The sequence below is a fragment of the Diachasmimorpha longicaudata genome, chromosome 10, assembly GCF_034640455.1.
Source record: "Diachasmimorpha longicaudata isolate KC_UGA_2023 chromosome 10, iyDiaLong2, whole genome shotgun sequence".
NCBI classification, from domain to species: domain Eukaryota; kingdom Metazoa; phylum Arthropoda; class Insecta; order Hymenoptera; family Braconidae; genus Diachasmimorpha; species Diachasmimorpha longicaudata.
The window spans coordinates 3,329,495-3,353,256 of record NC_087234.1 but is presented as its reverse complement, the minus strand read 5'-3'; the positions used below and the strand labels follow the sequence as shown (position 1 = coordinate 3,353,256).

Below are 23,762 nucleotides of genomic sequence, written 5' to 3'. Positions count from 1 at the left end.
TTGATTGAAAATTAATTTAACTTGAAGAACTTCCTTCACATGATGATTTTTATTCCCTGAATCATATGCAATTGCATTATTCTTATTATTACTAATCCACTAAACGTGAAATTTTACATAAATTCATTCACATGTATTTAAAAGATATAAATTATACTAATGTTAATACCAGCATAAAATTTGATAACTTATCCCCTCAAAACAAGTCCAATATAATTCTTCTAAAAATTGCTGACTCTTCGATTCAACATTAATTATCACTATTGACACTATTCTTCCCGATAAATCAAAATCTAATGTCTCCACTTCCCTAAAAATGATTAATCATTCATTTCCAAAATTTACTTCTTCCCACCACCGAACAGTTCCCTCAAAGAATTTCCTCGTCTCCCAAAAAAAATTGAAACTGAAATTGAATTTCAATTGACCTTTTACCACCTCTCAATCTGGATCCATATCACTAATAAAATATCCCTCACCCCCCACATTGATTTCTCAGCTCATGAAAATACTCCTCGAAGAAATTCCTCACCTCCAAAAAATAAAAAACTTGAAACTAAAATTTAATTTCAATTCACCTCCCTCTCGCTTTTAACCTAGACACATATTTCAAAGGTTTGTAAAATATAATTGGTGCAATTAACCGTATAGTGACCCTCTTGTAGATTAAAGAGTCCGTGTAATATGGACAGGTGTACATGATGTGAGCAAAAGTCTCTCGACGACAAATTTCTGAGGGGCGGTGAAGGACGAAGGGTGGCAACGGTGTGTACTTCAAGCCCGTGGCTATTAAGTCTGGGGTTGAGAAGGGACGTAGACGCGACACCGGTCGGCTTGCGCGCAAGTTGAAGCCAGAGGGTAAAAAGCTCTTTCAATATACCTATATAGGTGTTTCGTTTGCTGGGTAACTGTGGTATGGGCTGCGCCTGCAAAGCGCAGTCTCGTTAAAAATGTACGCGTGACAAGCTCCTTTACTGGGCGCGATTCAAGCGCGTGCACTGCTTTATACTTGAAACTCGTTAGTAATTGAATACCGCAGCAGGTCTCCAGTGTATGTAGGTGTGCGCCCGAGACAATATCCCTGTGTCGCTAACCCATGCAAAATGAAACGTGATACATTTTACGTTTTTTTTTTTCACCTTGGGGGTGGGAAAAAAAGAAGAAGAATTGCTCGTCTTTTGTAGTTGGGGTTTGAAATTGTTGGGATTCTGTCCATTTGTTGGAGCATTTAATGGTATAATACGCGGTTAGTTTTTTGTTGCGGTGATGAAGTAATTTTTTTTTTTAACTCTGGGAGGACACGGGGGGACGCGCCAGGGACAATTGTCTCGGTTATGTAACGGCTCAGAGTTTCTGCTGATTCATCGACAAAGTGCGGATTTTTTTATTATGAGAATGAGAACGTGGAGAGATATTTTGGATGATTCAAAATTTTGGTTTTGGAAGATCACGAATTTGGGGTAATTTTTCAATAAATTATCAATCAATTGAGATTTTTTAAAATTGTGGAGTAATCGACATTCTACGATAATGTGATTTGAAACTTTGCGAAACTAATGGATAAATTGAATTTCGGGAAATGATGATTGATAGAGTTGAACAATATCGATCTGTACTTGACTTATGTCTAAAAATTGCATTTTCGCAATTTTTATATCACTAGCTCTGAGCGAGTACTTCACACTTCCCCCATTTTCATTCATTATTATCTCAATAAAAACGCAAGAAAAATGAATGGTTTCAACAAAGTTTTCCACAATGAGAATTTAACTGTTGAATAATTTATTCAGAATCGTCGTAATCCTCTTCTCCTTCGTATCTCTCTTATTTTCACTCTTCTTTCTTATTTTTAGAGGGCAAACTTTGCGAATGTCGTGAAGTCATAATTTAAAAAATATTTTTTTGTCAATTTGAAAGAAAAAACTTTCATCTTTCTTTTTTCCCAAATCTTTTCCTCTAGAAAATAAAAAATTAAGAAAAAATGAATTTAAAAACTCCTCATCCCCTAGGGCAATAGGATCACCACAATTGCACCCCAATTACCCCCCCCCCTCCCAAATTTTGGGTAAAAATTAAACCTCTAGAGTGCGAAATGTGGGACGAAATGACAATCAACCGCTTTTTCGTCAAGTTTTGTTAGAAAAATTAGCCTTGGAAGGTCAATTTTTCTAATGTGACTAACCTTCGTCCCTCCCTTCGCCCCCTGGTCTAATTTTTACCTAAAATTTCATTTCCTGTAGGGGTGCGTACAACGACTAAAAAAAATTTCAATCCTTACATTCGAACAATTCCCCTCGAAAGCAACAGAAACAACCGATCGTACTCTCCTCGGCATTTCACCTCCTCCATGTCCAATATTACCCAGAATCTGTGTACTTTACCCTGGTGTGCATACAAAAGTGCTCGTATAACCGGGTATAGTACGTGGACAGCGTCCAACCCAGGAATAAAACTGAAAATGGCTCGTGAATACGTATTCCGTTCAGTCCACCAGGCGTTTGGTATACCCCAGGCCCATTGAATTTTCCTGCAATACCTGTGTACATGCGTACATATTCTCCCATCAAATCACACGCTTTGCCCGTTCACCGAGCAGCATGCAGCATTCTGCACTGTGTAACATATAACTCGGTGGAACTGTCGGTATCGTTATGCCAATATGATTGGGTTTTTGCGTAAACCTACGGGTTGGTCCATAAACTCGCACTTTACGAGTCTGATTACGACCCTCTTCACCCCCTGATCTATACCTCACCGATCCCCCACCCTGTACACCACCCTCCCCCCCTCTGTCACCCTTTTGAATTCTCAATATGAATACACATATGCGCGTGCTGTAGTTTACGCCTGAGATGGTCGTAAATGAATTGTATGGCCGTATCCCTAGACCCCACCTATTCCTCCCGATTTTTCAGTGTCATTCTGGTTCAGTAGTGGTAGAATGGGGTGGTGGTGGTAGGAGGAGGGGAGGGGGAAGATACCGGGGAGGCAGTAAAATATTTTACATTTTTTATCGTCAATAAACTGCCTCCAAATCGATACACGCCCGAATAAAAGATATCGTTTCAAATAGTTTTTGCGGTATTCGATATATCTTTGCCGTTTATTACCCCCCTATGTCGCATATGGGGTAATTCACCTCTGCACTGTCCCGGTTTGTGCTCAGCTGGCAATTATTATGGTACGTTTATCAAGAGGTATAGTTATAGTTTGGGGGCTGAGATTTTTTTTTTGCGAAAAGTCCCCGCTCTTCTTTCTGTTCACCAACGCTTTTTTTTTGGGTTTTTAAGGGATAGGCTATTTTATACCCAACCCCTTGGCTCTTCTTATTTTGGCGTCATACCGGGACCTCCCACCCCTCGGCCACTTTTACCTTCCAGTTTCTTATGGCGTACAACCCGCCCCCTTGCGGTTTTGTCGTCTTCCGGTGAGAGGGGGGTGGGGAAGGATGAGGGGTGGGTGAAAAAAAAATGAAAAAAAAGTGAACAAAAAGTGCTGAAAGCGCACGTGGCTCCCAGATCCGTGGTGCCTTGCAGTATAGAGGGAAAATAAAGAAAGAAGAAGATAAATCTCTGCGGACGTTTATGATGACGATAAAATGAAACATCGTCCAGCCATTTTGAAAGACTGAAATTGTTTCTGGAATAGCCAGGGTTTAGTTTTTTTTATACCGTACAGTTGTCTGTTATTGTTTCAATTTCGTATGTGGTGAAAAAAGTTGGGAGGAAATTAAGGGAGTGGTGGAGTAATCGGGGAGTGAAATTCAGTTTTACGCTGAGAAGAAAAATTACTTCTGCCAAGGAATCATTTTCTGAGAGAGAAATTTATTTTTTTTAGAGACGTTTTTCCTCTGGACCTGTCATCCCCAGGTGTCTGCATGAAAAAAATTTATGTACACGAATTTATACCTCGATTGTATCTTGGATATTGTCTTTACCAAAAATATACGACTGTTATAAATAATTTGGAAGGTTTGTTTATCGCAATTGAAATAGTGAAATTAAGCGATCAATTGGGGTAACAATGTCTGCACTGAAGGCTCTATCACAGAGTAAAGAGGGCCTGTTGATATCCTACACAACTAGACTGAAAAAAGATGTAAAAATCGATGCTAGAGTTCACGCTAATTTTATGATTATACTTTTTCTTGTGGCAGAGGTCTAAGAAATTATTTACAACTGTTTTTATTATGCATTTTTTACTCACCCATAAAGGCACAGGCAAAGGGAATTTCACGAAAATTCCAATATCTTCTCATTTCGCCAATTGCGATGCGGGCCATTGTAGCTTACCGATAATTTGTTGATACATGGGAACAAGTATCGTATTGATCGCGAATGGCCCCTTTCATCCTGCACTCCACTTCTGACATGAAAGGCAAAGCAAACCGAAATTTCCAACCCAATCTACGATCTCCATTCACTTCACTAAATCGCTCTATTTCATGATTTTCAAATGCAACTCGAAAGGTCTTCGCCCCCGTTCGTTCCTATGGGAAGAGACGACAGGTCAATCATCCTCAAGAAATGGGCGATGCAAGTAATCACTCCCTAATATCTCCAATGGGTCCACCAAATTTCGCGCAACGCGAGAGACTTTCATTGTTCAGTTGAACCTCCCATCAACTTCGTCGTGAAAATGTTTATCCAACGCATCAAAAATTAGGAGAAAGTTTTTGATGTCTTCGTACAGTTTATTAAGGATAATTTTTTGTGAGACTGTGGGACCACTGAAACACGAGTTTAAGAATTATTATCAGGAAGTTTTTGAGAAGTGAGATGTTTGGTGATGGGGTCAGGGTTAATATAGACCGGAAGGCAATATACGTTCCACCCTCTGAAGTAATTTTCGGTTTTTTTCATTTTGACCCTTTCTGGCCACCAAATGTATTTGTGAGGTAAAGGCACATTTGGAAATGATCCAGTAGTAAAAGCCCCGGAAAGACTTTTTCCCCTTTTAGGCACTTTGAGGGAAGGACCCACAGCAATAAAGCAATAAATTGTTCTTCAATCTGAAACAATAAAAACTGGGGAAATAGTGAATCTCGGGTTTGGGAAGAACTCGGAAATCCACCAGAAAGGAATGAGTTTCCGAAAATCTTCATTCACCATTTTACCGTCTCTTCAAGAAATGTAAATTTTTCCAAATTTCACACGAATAACTATCATAATTTATGGATAAAACTTGAAAAAATTTCCGTTTGATTCAGATGGTTTTTAATCTTCAAAAAAGCCTACAAAATATTTTTTCAATTCACTTTCAGCCATTCGTATTTATTTCGAATACAAACGTTGATTCAAACCTCACACGTAGGTCGGATCAATCAACCCCGGAAATTAACGGCCCAACTAATTACCCCCAAACACCGACATCACGTCCACAAAATTCCGTTCAACACGAGAAACTTTCATCATTCACTTAAGCCTCTCATCAACTTCCTCACCAATACGCTTTTCCAAGAGGCTGAAGATTGGCTGAAAGTTGCCCCATTCCCAAGACGATAATCCACTAAATACAATTTTTTATAACGATACTTGGGGCCCACTGAGACGTAATCCGATTACTGAAAAAAACTTCCGATCCTTCCAATTTATAATTTTTGCATAGAAATCGAAAACCTTTCGCAGCAGTTCTACTCAGCAAAAACTAACAATCTAAATTTCATTCTCCTCTTGTAGATAATTTTCTGGTACTCAAAACCGTTTAAATAAAATGGAAATTTGTTTAAATTTCATACAAATGGGTGCCTAACAATCTTATATAATTATAAAAGGATCATAGAGTTCAATCTGTCCAAATTTTCAGGCCTTCATCAATAAAAATCTCCCAATCTAAGAGATTGCGAAATTTTGCTCGACACTTTACCTGAAACCGCTTAAATATCATCACGTGCTGGTCGATTAACTTGGTCATCGTCGGAAATCCTGATCACCCATCGAATCAACGGTCGGACCATCAAGAAGTCTCACTAAATCTACAGATCAGAATATTGGATTTCGAAAATCGTAAGGAAAAAGACGCAGTACAGAACGACTCAACCACTGAAACTCGACATATCCAATCAGAAGTTAAATTAAATTCAACGGAGATTAGTAAGCACCTTGCAAAAGGTAGCAACGGAATAGTTAACGAACAGTAATTAGAACTACTACTTAATTACCGCAAAATGCCTCAAAGCTATACCCCCATAACTCCGGTCAGTTCACACCACATCTCCATCTTCTTCATAATTTCAAGCACATCACCATCAGTAATTCCTCATTCAAAACATCACCATTCAATAAATCCCCAACTTGTCTCCCCAAAAATAAGACACTCAACCCCTCACTAATAATAATTATCAACATTAATCAGCCAGTCACCGAACTAAATTACCATAATAAACCAGACTATAAATAGAAAGCCAACACATTGCCAGGATTCCATTATCAAAAATCCTTCCACCTTCATAACCCGGCTCTTCACGAACCGAAGGAAAATCTACCAAAAAAGTCTTAACCCAAATAAATTTCTTTTCAAATTCGAAAATCGAACAAAAATCAGGTCCCCAATCAACAAATCAAATCGATTTCCTCAAATTCAGACATTCGTTTTTACAGCAAATGGAGAAGTCTCTTCAAACCTCTCTCATACCGGGGGAAACCGAATCAATCACCCCCACAATGATCGCCCCAACTAATTACCCCTCCCCCTTTCCCCCTTTGCCCCACCCAATACCGCCACCACATCCACAAAATTCCTCTCAACCCGAGAAACTTTCATCATTCACTTAAGCCCCCTATCAACTTCTTCACCAATACGCTTATCCAACGGGCTGAAGATTCGCTAAAAGTAACCCCCCCCCACCCTCTCCCAGCTCATCCCCTACCACCCGAACTATAGTCCACTAAATACAATTTTTTACAACGATACTTCGGGACCAGTGAGACGCGACCCGATTACTGGAAAAAGTTAAAGGTCTGCAGAGAGATGCCAGCCCTGAGGGAGCATTGGAGATACGGTGGCAGCCAAGCGACCGTGCCAACATACCTGAGGGATACATACCTATGTCGTATAAGTGAAGGGGAATGGCAGTAGCACCGAGGGTGAAGATACCGAGGGGTGCCGAATGTGCCAAGGGTGTGGTTGTGAAAAAGGAAGGGGGTGGTGAAGGAGAAGGGCGAGGGAGAAGGGGGTGCGATGTGCTGGATCACTCGGATATGGTGGAGGAGGAGCTGTACGTGACTCTAATCCGTAAATAAGAGTCATGAGAGAAAAATCCAGGCGATAGGCTCGCGTTATAAAGAATCGTCTTTCTTTATATACAGGAGGGGTTGAACGTAGGAAAAAAAAGGAGCGCTGGGTTTATTAAATTTACACCTCTTTTTATGTTTTTTTTAGTCTTCTGGCACAGCCCTTGGTCAATTGTCGGAGCGGTTATTCAGGTTCAAGTGCGGTTTGCCCGGATTTCCGAGCCCCACCCACTGGCTTTTAATTATGGATCTGACAAGGAGAGAATCAACGAGTATCACTCAATGTCAAAAACAGGAGGGATTCCATCAGTCAATTACAGTTAATTTTGGTTCATCAGGAGGAGTGAAACATATTGGAACGAAGAGAAAATTGAATTTATTTTATGTACAGGTATGTTATGTGGATTAGTTGATTTATCTTGTTACATAAATGTTATACATTTTCAATGATTAACGAGATTTACATTGTTCATAGATAACGCGTCGTAGTTTCTTTGGTTTTTCATCACTCGATTGAAATACAAAAATACAATTCATCTTGTAATTTCCGAAGACTAGTAATGCAGGTCACGGATTAACAATAAAATTTACGATAAAATTACTATTCCTCATCCAGACGATATAAAAACTAGTACCCAGACCTCTATCAATATTGAATATTCAATTGATTCTAGGGGTAGAAGGTAGAGAGAGAAAATAAAACAATCGTACACTCACTTATCGATAATAACATTAATTAAGATGCGCCAGTGCTTCGACTGTTCTCAACAATTCTCCGTCTCTCGCTGAGTAATTGGAGAAACTTGACACGCGGACTCGCTGGATATTTAAATTTGTCTTTCGATCGTGAAACCTTATCGATAGACTCCATAAATGCAGCGAGCGCTTCGTCAGAGCTCGAACTTTCATCAGACGAATCGTACTTGGATATTGTACATCTAGGTGATGGTAGGGATTTCTTGACTCTCGCAATGAGCGCATCCTCATCAATCTCACCCATCAACTTTGGATAAATACCATTGTCTAATTCACAATCACTCACTCTCGCCGATGACAACGAACGACTTCGTTTCTTCGGTGTATTTCGAACTCTACTGGTGTCAATGATCCTCCGATATCTGTCCAGTGTTTTAAAATCAAAATTAGCACTCTCATTGTCCTCATCAGCGTCGTCAACAGACCTGTGAAAGTACCTGTCAACTCTGTAGTTATTGTTGTACTTAAAACTGAGATCGTCTACTGAGTTAACCGAGAGGGGATGATCCTGACTGATTTCAGCTAAACCGAGTTTAGCCTCAGCAGATCCTCGCCTTCTACCATCGTGAACCCCCTGAAGCCCATCCTCATGACACTTGACTCTGCTGAGACACTGCTCAAGTCTCTCCATACTCCTCAAGCATTTTTCGTAAGGACTGCACGCACTTGCCTCGAGTGTCTGCCTCCGATGTCTCACCAGGGGCTTTTCATTCGTTCCATCACCACCGCTGGTGCACTTGTTGATTGAATTTATATTTCGCATGAATACCAGCGCCTCGTCCAAATATTCTTCAATGATGTTACCAGATTTTTGCGATATCTCATCATAATCCAGAGGAGTTCTGCTTCGAAAATTCAACCTTGTCGAGTGATTTGATTCAATTGGCCCTGTCCAGCTGATTTTCTCATCCATTGATTCGGAATTATTCAGCTTCATTATCGATCTCAATGACCCAGCAAATTTATAATCACGCAATGACGATGTCATCGGCTCAGTGATGACGTCGGTATCACCGAATGACACGCGTTTCTTGTCGCGCGATTTGCGTTGCAAAATACCGTCATTATCGTGATCATTATTTAATAATAATGGGACAAGTGGTACACCCAGAATCATTGATTTAAATTGTTGTACAGGAACTGATGGATCCCCTGATAACCCACTAACTTTCGTTCTCGGCAATTCAATATCCGTATCATCAAAATCAACCGTATCCTCCGGGCACAACAATGAATCACAACAATCTCTTTTTGTATGTGCAACAACATCCGGAGGACATGGATTATCATTCACACTATCTTCAATCTTATTTTTCACGATAAAATCGCTTTTTACATCACCAGCGAACCGTCTCACTCTCTCGTCCTTAGGGTCTAGGCTGTCATCCGAAAAGTTAGTTTCTTGCTCGTAAACTCCCTTACGATCTATCATCCCGATGAAGGAGGACGACCTCAGACCCTCATTTGTGACGCCTGCGCTGGGGCACATCAGCGTTGGCAATTTATCTGTGACCTTTGTCTCCACTGGTTTAGTTACAGTCCTTTGTTCACCGGGAGTATTCGACATATTAATCCTGTAATTCTCTCGCCACGATACCTTCCGCGATGATGACGAATTAGAAGGTGAATCATGATTGTAAAAATAATTAGATGATAATGGGTAAGTGTCGATGGATGTACTCGGACTGTTGTAATTATGGGGTGAAATACTCGGGGGACTTTGACACCGCCATCTTGACGATGTTGGCCACGTAGAGCTCGCTTTGTTGAACCACTCGTTGGCGAAGGATTTCCGTCGTCTGGTCACTGGACTCAACTGTCCGGAGTCATAAAATTTTTCATTATCTCGGCTTCCAGCAGTGAATGATGTACCAATGGAATTGGTGAAGAGAATGGAATTGTTGGGTTGATAACAATTTGAGGAAATACCCGGATGTACGTCGATCGATGTTGACCCATTGCCTCGTGGATCATGAAATATATTTTCTATCCTAAATGTACGTCCGTCAGTTTGACTGCTACTCGGTCTCGTTATCGTCGTCGTTGACGAGTCCCTCGTTCTCGGACGATTTACACTTTCATCAGTAAGTGTACCAATCTCAAGTGCATTTTTTTTATCTGTCTGAGTTTCTGTGTCACGTTTTGTATCACTTTGACGCAAATCCTTACCGTCAAATACTTTGACCTTTGACTCCAATACGACGGGCGATTGTATCGTGATGTTTATCATGTCAGGAAGATTTATTGAGATTACACTCTTGTCACAGTCGTCTGGGCTGTGCTTGTGAGGTGAATGAACCTCTGGGGGACAGCAGGGCTTTATCACTTGATGATGAGTGTGATGATCGTGGTGGTCATGACCATGGGCATGACCTGTTTGATGATCGTCCTCGTGATCGTGTGGCTGGTGGTCATGAACACTTTCGTCATGATGATGATGCTCGTGATCGTCGCTGTGATCAGGTGGATGATCGTGGGCATGTCCATCGTGATTGTGATCGTGGGCAATGGATTCATGGTCCCCTCCTCTTGGAATAATTATTTTAGGTGGACAACACGGTTTATTATTCTTTTGGCAAGGGTGCGCTGGATGACGCGCACCATTGCAACAAGTTCTTGTGTCTTCTTCGGAGGTTTGTACCCCACTGGATGGCGGTTCAATTGGCAAATTCGTATTCATAGAACTCTCGGTCATCTGTACCGCTCCATCGAAATGAGCATCATCATAAAGTATTCCAGAATCGTGCTGGCACAACTCCATTGTGTCCCAATGATTGCTGCAGTGGTCTGTGATGTTAGCTGAGTCCTTGAAGTAAATGGGCGGTAGATGTGGTGCATCTGCCGTTGATGTGGACGTCTCTTTGACACGACGAACGACTTTATCGCTGGGCTCGAGTAAATCGTAATTCTCATGACGATCGGTGAGCACAGACGCATCCTTACGAAGGACCTTTGGCTCTCTGACGTTGATGGCTTTGTCCTTGAGGCGGAGAGTTGAGGCCGAATCGGTTTGCGTGTCAACACATATGCGTCGTCTTTTGGCCAACATTTTTCGGGATATTTCTTGTAGACGCATTCTCGTTGCACTAGCCAATTTCACCTCCGAATTCTCGGGGGAACGTATGTCCGAGGCCGGTGTAGACGCCGTGTTGCTGTCCTCACTCGTCTTTCTGCTCGAATAGAGCCTCTCTGTAACAGCAGCAACTATGTCAGCTCTTCTGGTACGTTGGATTATCGTATGGGGCTTTGATTGCTCAGAATCGAGGAAACTACTCCTACGCTCCTTTGTGTTAACTTCCTCCTTGGAACTGCTGGAACTGCTGTCCTTACTTGTTCGTCTTTTCAGAACATCAATGCTGGATTTTCGAGTTAGAGTTGGTCTGTGCTTGGTGGAAAAATCACGTTTCAATTGATCCGATTTGTCGTCTATTTCCCTGATGTTGTTCAGCTTCTTCGGTTTATCCGAGTTCACACGTTTTTCAACGCTTGTCGAGAGTATTTGGGACTTTTGAACTACCGCAGGTGGTTGCGACCTCTTACCCAGTGTCTCCGTTGATCCGTATCTCTTGGAAACCACTAACGCTGGTGTAATTCCGTGGAGATTAGAATCAGTTGACTGCTGTTTACGTAGTTTTGCCTTGTGACTGGTCTGACACTTTGGACTGCTATCGATAATGTGAAAACTCGGTACATAGTCAACTTCGTTTGTCTCGATTTTATGATTCACTGTTTCAATCTTCTCGGTGTCCAAATTTTTGATCGCCTTGGGCGAAACACAACCAGCGAAATCATTTTCAATTGAATCTTCCGGTACAACGTCACTGGAAATCTCCTCGATTTGATGGGAATTGGATTGTACAATGTCGTCTGGTTTGATGAGTACAGCCACCAACGTTGGTATATCGACAAAAACCGGTTCATTGACTTCCTCTTCAATCAATTGTGATATTCTCGCGCAATTGTAATTTGTCAGTGGTAAATTGTACGAAGTATCATCGATATTTTCGATTATTTCGAGTGAACCAAAACACTTTGGTGGAGTATTCGTATCTGATTTAGGGGTGATGGAATCGCTCGTACTGTGTCGCCTCGTCAGACTGACGTTGGATGATACTGAATCGGGCGTTGGTGAATTCGACGTCGACGTTGATACGCATCTGGTCTCGAAGTCCTGACGATCCTGGTTATGTTGACAGGGGCATGGCGGATGCTTCAATTCCGTATGTGGCTCGATGTTCTAGAAAACAAATTGGATCGATTGGAGTGCATTCATTGATAAGGAGTTGTCAGGGGTGGTTTATTGATTTTCTCCTTTTAGTGCAGCTATTTTTGTAGTTGTTATGATAATTTCATTTGATATCCATTTAAATTCAAATTTCCTGCACAACTATTTATTCATGCATACCTTTTTTTTTAAAGTTAATTGGATTTTTTTTTCAAAAGTAGGAGGCGGAAATAAAAATCCTTTACAGGGTCCAAAAGCAATTTTCGAGTAATAAATTGGATCGCATGTAGTGCATTCATTTGTGAAGAAAAATGGGGGATTTTTTATATTTTTGGTGGAATTTCAAGGGATTTCGTCATTAAAAATCGAATTTTTCGTGGAAAAGTCAAACGAAATTGCACATTTTTTCTTTAATATTCCTCCAGTTCAAATAATTATAATAACGATGATAATTACACAAAATAAAATCAATACCATTAATAAAAAGGAGGTAATTTCGCTTGAAACAAGGCACCTGCACCAAAAACCATTGTAATTACAGTTCTAATTATTCGTTCGCAGTGAAGAATTCGCAAAAAAAAGTTTTCTGTACCTTCTCCAAAAGCAATGATTTTAATCTCGCAACCTCTGCTCGTAGCTCCCGTATTATCTTAGCAACTGGATCTTCATTTATCACTGGCCTGTTAATAACACTCTGTGCCCTCTGGGCAAACCGCAGTGTGTGAGACGTCTCGTTGAAGCTTCCGCTTGCTGGCGATATCGCTGAAATTGATTCACAGATTTGATTTTAAACTCCGTGTATGTCTGTGATATCGCTCTACTCTCGATTTATATGCCTTCAAGCTACTCGTCAAATTTCATTTCAGTTAAACTGATACTCGAATGTAGGTTTACGGTATAGCAATAGTTTCACGCAATTTTTCGGTAAAAAAAAAAAGTTCACTGCTATTTTCTATTTCCCAGTGCAATATTTTTAATCGTTTCGGTCTCGACTATTTTATTTTTCGATCGATCAATGATGACAATTGAAAAGCAATTTGTGGCAATGTGCTCCAATATTTGTCACGCTGAGATTAATTTTCAGCGAACAATGCAAAACTAATTTTAATGTGTTTCATCAATAACTACGTGATTCAATGGTAATTTATTATCGTAATCATTATCAATTATTGATCGAGGGTTTTTGTAGCGATAAATTCTGTAATTTTTTAGTGAGAAAAAAATGAATTGGTATTTTTTAGTCTCTCATTCGGCTCTTTTAATCATTCAATGGTCATTACTTTTTTATTTGCAACTCTGTGACTGATGAAAATTGAAAGCAATTTACAGAAACATGCTACATTATTTGTCACGTTGACATTAATTTTCACCGAACAATGCAAACTAATTTCAATGTGTTTCATCAACAACTGCTGGATCCAATGTTAATTTATTTCAATAGAAATTATAATCAACGAGTTATTAGCCAATGACTTTGACAATATTGGTAATACATCACGAAGCAATTTTGCATCAAGTTACGTGACGTTAATTGGCACTTTAATGAATTTAGACTTTCGACAGGGTCTTCAATGTTCCAACAAATAGCTCCAACGGTAAAACAATGTGTTGGTAAATATTCAAGGGGATTGTCGATCACTGATGCGAATGAACTATTCACGAATCAATTACATATTAATTGACTTCGAAAATTCATCGTACATATACCTAGGTGGAGCAATGAAAACACCGGTATATCCAGTTATGTATCATCGAATACAGCCCGTTAATTTTCCCATGTTTCAATTTTCAATTGCACTTGAGGGCATTACACGCAAGTTCGAAACACTGAATACCAGAAATTGTTATCTACTCTAATTCTACGGATACGGGGAGGGGAATGAGTTAATTTATTCAGTGGTTGAGGGGGTGGGAGTTGCGTGGTGAATGGAGAAAGAATAGTCTACGTGATTAATTTTTTTTTTCTTTGCTTCTGGTGGTCTACTATTTACCGAAATGGTCTGTGTTGGTTAATGATTATTAGTCCGGTGATTTGGCGCCTGTAAAAGTGTTGAACAATGATATGTTTTGATTCATGAGTGATACAATTCGGAATTTCAATTGGTAGTGAACTAATTCGAATCACTGGGCCACAATGATCTTCAATTTTGGGGAAAATAATTAGTACCTGAACTTAAAGTTGTGAAAAGTCATTTTAAAAATTCTGTCACAATTATTGATCTCTAATTTTGATGAGTTTGAAATATTGATGCATCAATTCTCGATATTGGGGTGGAATCGGGATTTATTTTAGATAATTTTTGTTAAACAAGATTTTAAGTCAGTTATTTTCCAAGAAGTTTCACATAATCTTCGATGAAGAAACTTTTGTTGAAAAATTATGTATTGAAAGTGTTTAACTACCTTCATGCAAATCCCTTCCCCTTCGTCGAATATTCTAACGTGAAACGTAAAGCTTCTCAACCCATCAAAATTTTGTTTCATATTTCATTTCAGATTTTAATCTTCAATATTAAGATCATGTTTACACCACTTTAACAGCCTTTTCATCAGGAGATATTTTTTGGAATAAATTTCTTCAACAAAACTATTAGATTAGCTTCGAAGTTGTACAATTAACAAAGACCCTGGATTCGAATTATTCACTTTCCCTTATAAAATAAGAGAATCAAACTCAAGTCGATTGAAGAAGTTAAAATGTTTTGAAGGGGGTGGATTTAAATTGAAAAGTTGGAAGTAAGAAAAGTAATTCCGCGGAAGTTATTTAATGCTCTCTCCAAATGAAGTAAAAAAACTAGTTGAATAAATTCATTTAATTCGAAAGAGATTATCTCAGTTTGTGTAACATATAAAATGTACTCTTTTTAAGTTCAATGAAGTTCTGAGGGGTTTTTTTGATACTTCTCGAGGTATGTCGCAATTAAAATGCTCTTACTTGCCAGCATAATGGTGGTTGCATTGCCACCGAGTGAGTCTTTCAGGAGCCACGTTAGTGCTGAGTCTCTGTAAGGTATAAATCTTCTTCCTGGATTATTTCCACTATTACCTCTTTCCGCAAGAGCTGAGATCACATTACCCAGTGCAACTAGGCTCTTATTTATGTTTGCACCTTCCTGGAAAATTAATGATGGAGCGGTGGAATTCTCTGTCTTCACGTTGCGAGTCAAATCGGAAAATTTAACTGACAAAATTGTCTGGCATTCGACAAGTGACGAATAAAATTCATTTATCGACGGAAATGTGACAAGTGAGTGACACCACCCAGTCAGATAATTACAAAATCGTGATTAGCAATTTTTTAATATTATTTGCCACTTCTGAACAAACGGTGAGCGAAAGTAACAGAACTCGGATAAAATTCCTCCACCGCTGCAGATTTTTACGACTCCGTTTCAGTAATTTCTCTAGACTTTTTTTATAATATTATGTGGAAAATAAATGAGCCAACTCACTTTGAGACGATTAATTCCAGCGCATGCAGCCGCATTCTCACTGCCCGCCAGATCGACCAAGTGTAACTTGCAACCGTGACTGAAGTCCTGTCGTCGCACGTTCCTGGACGTCGACGATTCCGACGTTTGTATGGATGCACTGGCTATTCCAGTACTGGTGAATGGCTCGAGGGTAAGTGTTAGAAGAGCGTGACTCCTACTACTGGTGGGATTCTGCAGGGTCGAGGCTGTTTTGCGGGCTTTCGTACCCTCCTCCACACGAGACATCAACGAACTCAGGGTTTCAACTTGATGCTGGGTTAATCCTGGAAAATCCATTTTGCGTTCTTCGGAGAGTTTTCTAGTTCGGGACTAACGGCTCCATGTTTTCCGCGATTCCGTACGAATAAATAAAAGTTTTCAATTTTTTTCCCCTGTTCAGTGAATCGAGAGAACTTTCCGGTCATTTTCTCGGGTTTCAGCGACGCCCCACCAAATTCTCTCTTGTGAAAATTGTCTCGAATTTCAAGACTTAGAAGGGGGCAAAAATTGTTGAAATACCGCGGAAAAATCCGAATTTCAACTGAAAATCCCTTTCGCGATCAATCTCTTCACCTTAAAAAATTCCTCTCACAAATTTCAAGACAATTTATCCTGCCTCACTTCATAATAAGACTCATTTACTTTCTTCTAATTTATGAATCCCTGATAATTGATTCTGATGCAATGAAAAATCGGATAAAAAAATAATCCCGATAAATAAATGTGTCCAGAATACTATTATCCTCTCCCTTTTCCCACAAATCCCACGCCTCAAATACCATCAACTCCTCTAAAAAAATATATCCCTTCCCTCAAGACTCCATGCCCTTTAATTCCCCACCGCAAAAATATTAATTATTCCCAATAAACCATCTTCCACGTTCCCAGAAAAATCCTCAATTTTTCCTCCACTCGAACCATAAAAACGTCCTCGACTCAATACAGAAACGTTTGATTTTCTTCTATCGGTTTATTTATGAAACGTTTATACATACCTTGTACATAAGGACCCAATCGAGGATGCTCGCGTACTCTGAGACCGTTTGAGCTTGTCGGCGGCTTGAGGAGATCCCTCACTCTCTCGTTATACACTTCAAGATAGCTACAAGTAAAAAAAGAAGAGAAGCTAAAAACTGATCAACTTTTTCCCTCCCACCCCCACCCCCTGCCGCCACCCAAGCCACTTTTCCTTTTACCAATACTTTTATATAGCTTTGCACGGAAAAAAGAGGCGAAGGGGGTGGGTATGGGGGTGGAAGAGGACACGACGGGTGAGTTACAAGTACAGGCACTTGGAGCGACGCTCGATATTATCGCCATGAGCGAGACCGACGGAGTTACTACGACGTTAATGGCTCAATTTTCACTCGCCGAGAACGACTGTGTGAAGGCCTTCAACGCTATAGTGGGCACAAATCGGATCAACCCTTTGGCTATGGACGTACGCCAACACGTGTAAAACTTCACGTAATAACGGATGTGACAATCATTGTCAATCAAATTCAAATACGTTGGTTGTCATGAATTTGTGAATGGTGAGAGTACTCCATAAATTTTCAAACGATTCAGGACTACGGGGGATTGATATCGGTCGTCTGGGTTTTTTCTAACATCTGGGGGGAGGGAGGGCGGAGGTGGGAGGGTTTGAGTTATCGTTTGGGATGGAGGGCTTTGGGAGTCGATCGAGGAGGAAAATCGAGAGAGGATTTTTCGACACTTGCTGTGAAGATTTGTATGATTTTACCAGAGGACGTACGTAATTTATAATTATTGAGGAGTTCATTTAAGTGCATTGTTTAATGGGGTAGTTTTGGTTGAGGTATGAAGGGATTAATTGGGAAAAGGGGGAAAAATACTGTGCTTGGTAGAAATTTATTAGTATTGAATGAGGATAAATCCCTGAAATTGTTGGAATTTTTTATATATGAACTGCAATTTTTTTTTAACGATTTCAAGGATTTGTTTATCTTCTTTTCAGTTCTACATTTCTCACGAGGAAATAGCAGAAATTACTACGCTGATATCAGGCGCCTGGGCTTTTTCTAACATCCGTACGGGGAAATAAGTTGGGAAAGGGGTCGAGTTATCGTTCGACGATGGTCCGTTCTAGTTCTTTTGGAGTTTACATCGAGAGGGAAAGACGAGGGGAGAACTATTTTTCGACGGCTGCTTCAAAAAATTTAGTGGCTCTCTGGTAATTTGGTCTGTGGTTGGAAAATAACGCGGTATTTTGAAAATATCAAGATAAAATGAAGGAAAAAACTGTACAGTGTACGTGCGAAACGTGACAAAAACGTTAAAAACTCTCTATTTCCCAAACCATTTTTTTACTGGCCAGCAATAAGTTTTTATGACTTGAAACAATTGTGAGTCGATATCGAGGAGAAAATTTGAAATGGAAAAAAAACTTATTTTTTTGGGGCATATGATTTTTTTACGCAATGAATCGTAAAATCTCCACTTGAAAATTTTTTTATTGAATTACATTTCGCCTCGCGATTACCTATTGGACAGTAAAATTTGACGAGATTTTCTGGATAATTTTTCCTCAGCTCTTCTCTCCCACCGGGTTAAAAAAATCCTCACCCCTCCCCCTACCCCCCTCGACGATTTTTATCCGTCGCGATGGCATTCTGGGAGTTACGACGGAGTTATCCATCGTAAATTTTTCAATCAGGCGAAATTCTGAGGGATGGCGCACTAAATCACTCGCTCATGCAGGGTAATTCCACAGTGTAATGTGCCATTGTAATTTGCCTACATTGAGCCAGTGTCATTCATTATTTGCTGAGCACGTGACCCACATGGGAAAGATATTCATGAATTTTCCGGTTCATTTTTTTTCCTCCCCCGGCCCTACGACCGGAAGTTGAGATCATTCCTGAACATTTTTGAATATTATTAATTTACCCAGGCCGTTAGTTAAACATTGGTTTTGGGAATTAGCGAGTTATTGTGAGGTTCCGGTTAATTATTTCGCAAACTCGTCGCAGCGAATTCCAGTGTTCAAATTATCCACAGCCTCGAATGGTTACAAATAACTTCGATTGATAAAATTGAATAAAATTAATCAGAGATTTTAACAGTTATGCCACTTGAATTAATTATGTGTAACGAGATTGATGAAGGTATTTAATTATTTGAAAGATTAGAATGCATATTTTTAAATTTTTAAATCCCTTAATAATGAAAAAATTATAAAATTGTTGTTTCTGTTGAGAGAGAGGGAGAGACTTTTTGGGAAAAAATGATTACATCAAGATTTGTCCCAAACCAACTCGTGTCAGTGAACCCCCAATTTTTCAAAAGCATGAACCCATGTTTTCCCCCTTGTACATCAGATTTAAAAAGCCATTCATTAACCCCCGATGATAAGATCGACTGATTAGATCCATAAGCTTTCCCGAGAAAAACTCACCTCAATTTTTCCATTTCAACACCCCCAAAAAATTTATTACCCTCGCGCCCCCATAAATTGTTGATTCTCACTGTCAAAACCGCCCCTTTCCCCTAAAAATCATTATTTAAAGTAGTGTAAACATAATTTGAATTTTCAAGACTGAAATTTCAAATAAATCAAAAGAAAATCCTTCTAAAAACCCCCACAATCTTTCACCATTCACATCAAAATGTCTTTTTCCCCACCACAATAATTGAGAGAAAAATCGCAATAATTCATTACTTCGATCGATCTTCCCCCCACCCCTCCACATTCCTGTCCCCTAAACATCCCGCACCCCCAGAATGCGCTTAAAATCATCCCTCCGTCGCCCCTCCTCGCAATTTATTATTTAAACATAATTTTTCAGCGAGAAGTTGTTCCAGTAAGTGCATCCCTCATAATAAAAAATCCCGATAAAAATCCCCCTCCCCCTGCCCCCTCCCCGTGAAAAAAAAAACCGGAAAAACCATCGAGAGATGTGTAGTCCAGTGGTGGTCGTTCATCATCGAGGAGCTCTCAACTTTTTGGTGTGGAGCCACGTACATGCTCGCCTGCATCCAACGAACCTGGGTCCCGGAGGCGAATGTCGGGAATAAAGCAGGCACCTCTTTGACCCGGAGGATAAAAAAAGTCCCGGCAAAGGGGTGAACGGGGTGAGGAGATGTGGAATAGAAGTAGAAGAGGGAGAAAACCTGACGGCTACACACCGACCGTATAACACACCCGGTTCGTGTCTGACTGATATTACGAGCAGACCCACGGAATAAGAATCGATTCAACGCCAAGGAGCAATCGGCAATGGGAAGAGAAGAAAACAGAATGGGTGGGTTAAAAAAAAGATGGTGGTGAGGGGAAGGGGGATGGCGGGAATGAAGAAAGTAAGCACCAGTCGAATGCGTTATATTGGTGGTTCGATCATTCTACAAACTCGAAACACGGTATTTTAACATCTGAATGTTTACAGGAGTGCATGGTACAGGTTGTTGTTGGATTTTATACGATACGATACTATCTATCGGTCTTACTCGTACGTGAATAACCTGCTACACTACGTCGTTAACCCCAAATATCCATTGACAGAATGTTTTTCACGATTTTTAGGGGATTGAAAATTCAGGGAATTTTCGTTGTTTGTAATCAGAGTATTTCGTTTCATTTTGCAATGAAACGAAATCCTCAGAAACAAATTTTTTTTATGGAATTTTTTACAATGCGAAATGATTTTTTTTGTTCTTGAGGTAATACAAATATCGTGATGCATAGAAGGGTTTCCCAAAAGACCGAAAAAGGAGGTTAGTGAGGTATTTTTGAATTCCCATTCGTTAATGATTTTCAAAAGGATTTTTTCAACAGTGTTTTAACAAGTAAATGGATCTGATGCTATCTGTCGTTATTTTTCATACATGAATAACCTGTTCCACTACATCGTTAACCCCAAATACCCATTGACAGGATCTACGGGGGTGGGGAAATTGTTTAGGGGAGCGGAAATACTCCATCTCTCTTTCTCTCTCATCTGTGTTTGTCATTTTAACTCTTAATCAGGATAATTCCATTTAAACCGCTTCCGGGGAGAGACATTTTGCATGTCCTCGGGCTCTTCATCTTCTGATGGTATAAACCCCTGTTTATGTTAATTCCTATCGGGAATTCCATTTCACGAATTTAATTGGATATTAGCGATTTCTGTCGTTTTTTCGAGGTGTACACGGAGAGTTTTGGTACCCAGGTGATTTTGTAGAGGTTTTGGTGGTTGTAGGTGGATAATTGTTTTGAAATTTTGGAAGAGGAGTTTGTGGCACTGAAATGCGAAATGCGATTAAGGCGGATTTGACGCGCATGTCTTCGAAGAAAGGTCTCAGGAAAGTGGCATCAGATATCTTTTGATGAGAGCTTTTGACGCTTTCCATGCAGGCGACCGTTCGCCGGATGGAAATGTGATTTTATGCAAATTTGATTGGACTTATTTCGCGGATTTCCGGGGAGAATATACTCACTGTGGAATTCCATTCGAAATTACAGATGATGTGAGTGAGAAATTCCAAGCGAATTAAAATTACACGGAGAGGAAAATTCTTTAAAAATTACGGTGTCTGTTCCGGAATTTACCAGTCAAAACATTCAGTAAAAATTACGGAACAGTTACGCATTTTTCCAGTGAACCTTCTCTACTTCTTTTAGAACATTCTGGAGATTCTGAATATTCCGTAATTTCTACTGAATATTGTTTTGACTGGCAGATTACGGAACAGGCCCGTCATTTTTAAACAATTTCCCTCTCCGTGCGAAGAGAACAAAACATAAGCGTCATTCACACCCTTTTCGAGTGGATTTCACCCCTCTGCTACAAGTGATAACTGCACCCCTGAAGAAGGGTTGAAATTTCCTTTCGACTGGGTAACTAACTATTGCCTGCGTTAACTCAACTCCTCGCAAGGGTTATTTTACTCATCGCAAATTCCCTCAAAATATAACAAATGGTAAAATCAAATTCCCCTTTTGTTATCCAAAAAACGTGAAATTTTTCATATCCTAAAAAAAATTAAACCCTCACTAAGTCCTATTCAACAAAATCCCAAATTACAATCCCTCAAAAATTTGCATTTCCATTTCAACCCCCCGATAAACCATCTCCGAACATTTCAAACCGATCGAACGTCCTTCGGTATAAAAAAAAAAATTGGAAGGCACGCCATAGAACCTGCAAATTATCGTAAATCGTTTTGGAAACGGCGCTCCGATTTACAACCTCCACAGCGAAAAAAAAATGAAATAAATATTTCCCCCTCCCCCTACTTTCCCGGTCCACTTCTCCCACAGTTCTCCTCTCTTTACCGGGGGCTAGAGTAATAAAGCGCGAGAAAAAAGGAATATTACAATCTCTTTAAAAGGTGAAATTTTTTTCACCCCCTCCCCTCACTCCATCTCTCGACTTTTCTGTATCGTCGACGCAAATACCTACACGAGAGGGATGTGCACTGCCTCATTTCTATTCTGTTTTCATTCAAGAGAATTTCCGCGGGCGGGAAATGCCTCTCGCCGCTAATTTTATTTGTCTACGCGCCTCTCTCACCTCCTTTCTCTCTTCCTCACCAGCTACATTTTTATTTTCCTTTCCTATCACCGCTATTTTTCTTTCCACCCCTTCCTCGTTCTCCCCGTACTTCTCGCACTTCACAGGTCTCCCCCCCTTTCTCCCCCGACAACCGAACTATTTTTCCCAGCCTCGTTCGTCATTCTGATTCATTTCTTCGTTTATTTGCACTTCATTCTGTTACCTAACGCTATTTTTTCCCTCCTTTTTTGGCTCCAAGTTTTACGCTTTACTCTCGCAACAGTTGTATTCTAATTTACGGAAAACTCGCCTTCATCCGAGTACACGTCCCTCATTTGTACAACATTTATCTTTTATCCCGGGAATAAATAAACAATAATAGCAGTATAAGTTCTTCGAAATTTGAATTTTTTGACAGATGATGTGAAGACAAAATTTAATTCGTTGGAATCGAAATGTCGGTTATGGAACGTTATTGGTAGGTGGAGACAAAATTTGGTGATTGATCTAATTAAATTTTTAGACAATTAAACTCTGTTTAGCAGATGCGCGATAATTTTGCCAGAATTTTTCCTAAAAAACAGGATTTTCTTTTTACTGGGGACTATTTCGTTTTGTGATTTTCAAATAATTCATTTATTCTGTTATTCCCCCATCATTCCGGTACCTGATTCGTTTTTTATATCAAAGTTTCACTCTTTACCCCCGTAACAGTTGTACATATCCTGTAGTTTGCAGTGCCGTTGGAAAACTGGGGGAAACGCGTCGGTTATTTGCTTCGTCAGGTTTTAATTACGATATTCAAACGTAGGTTGCCTTTTCGTTTGCCTTTTCCGAGGGTACACAGTGGAGAAAGGGATGAAAAAGAGACGCGGGGAGAGGCGAGAATTGGGTTAAAAAATATTGGAAAAATTTGGTAGGGGCCCGGTGGGGGAGGGGCAGAGCTCTGGGGATGTTTGGAGTTTTGCGAATTGAGGGAGTTTTTTGTGGAATTGCATATTCTCCTGCACGTGTTGTACACGTCTAATTTTCTGCATTCTTGCCCTACACGAAGGTAGACGGTTTTTTTACACGTGAGTTTGGATTACGCGCGAGAGAGTGAAACATTTTTTGCGGTGACTCGTTACAGTACTGCTGATGAATTCCGTGTACATGAATTTGTGCGGAAAATTGCAATGGATATGCTGCATTTTCTGGATTTACACTGAATTAGTTGTGTGAGAGGAGAATTTCAAGACGAAGAGAAAAGTTTGAGGGCATCGTGAATTTATTCAAGTGGTAAAATTCGTCGAGAGCTCTGGGTGGAGCCATCAACGCGAGAATTTTCAACAGGTTTTTGGAATATTCATTTATTTTGAGAGATTGTTATTGTTGTGATCACTTACAAGTGTCGAACTATTTTTATTGAATGATTTTGGCTGTTGTTTGAATCACTGAAACGACCATAGAAAGCATCGAGACGAAAGGAGAATATTTTTATAAAAGTGCGACGGGTGTGAAATTGGTCTAAAAAAATTATATTTTGGTTTTTTAAAACCACAAAACTGGCGATTATCATATTATTATAGAGGGTGAGTCT

General features: G+C 39.9%; 1 protein-coding gene across 6 annotated transcripts in view; it reads right to left on the bottom strand.

The window, feature by feature from the left end:
• Positions 1–7,852: 7,852 nt before the first annotated feature.
• The window catches only part of LOC135166690 (uncharacterized), a 29,644-nt gene continuing 13,734 nt past the window's right edge, over positions 7,853–23,762 (bottom strand). For 4 of the 6 annotated variants that reach the window (XM_064129204.1, XM_064129205.1, XM_064129207.1 and 1 more), the window contains 5 exons: positions 16,682–16,788; positions 15,666–15,970; positions 15,149–15,326; positions 12,806–12,975; positions 7,853–12,225 (listed from right to left, as the gene is read on the bottom strand). In XM_064129204.1, coding sequence (XP_063985274.1) covers positions 7,969–12,225; positions 12,806–12,975; positions 15,149–15,326; positions 15,666–15,970; positions 16,682–16,788 — 5,017 coding nt within the window. In that variant the 3' untranslated portion in view covers positions 7,853–7,968. Of the gene's footprint in view, positions 12,226–12,805; positions 12,976–15,148; positions 15,327–15,665; positions 15,971–16,681; positions 16,790–16,972; positions 17,283–23,762 lie in introns of those variants that run through there. The other 2 variants (XM_064129209.1, XM_064129210.1) reach the window with 2 other exon arrangements.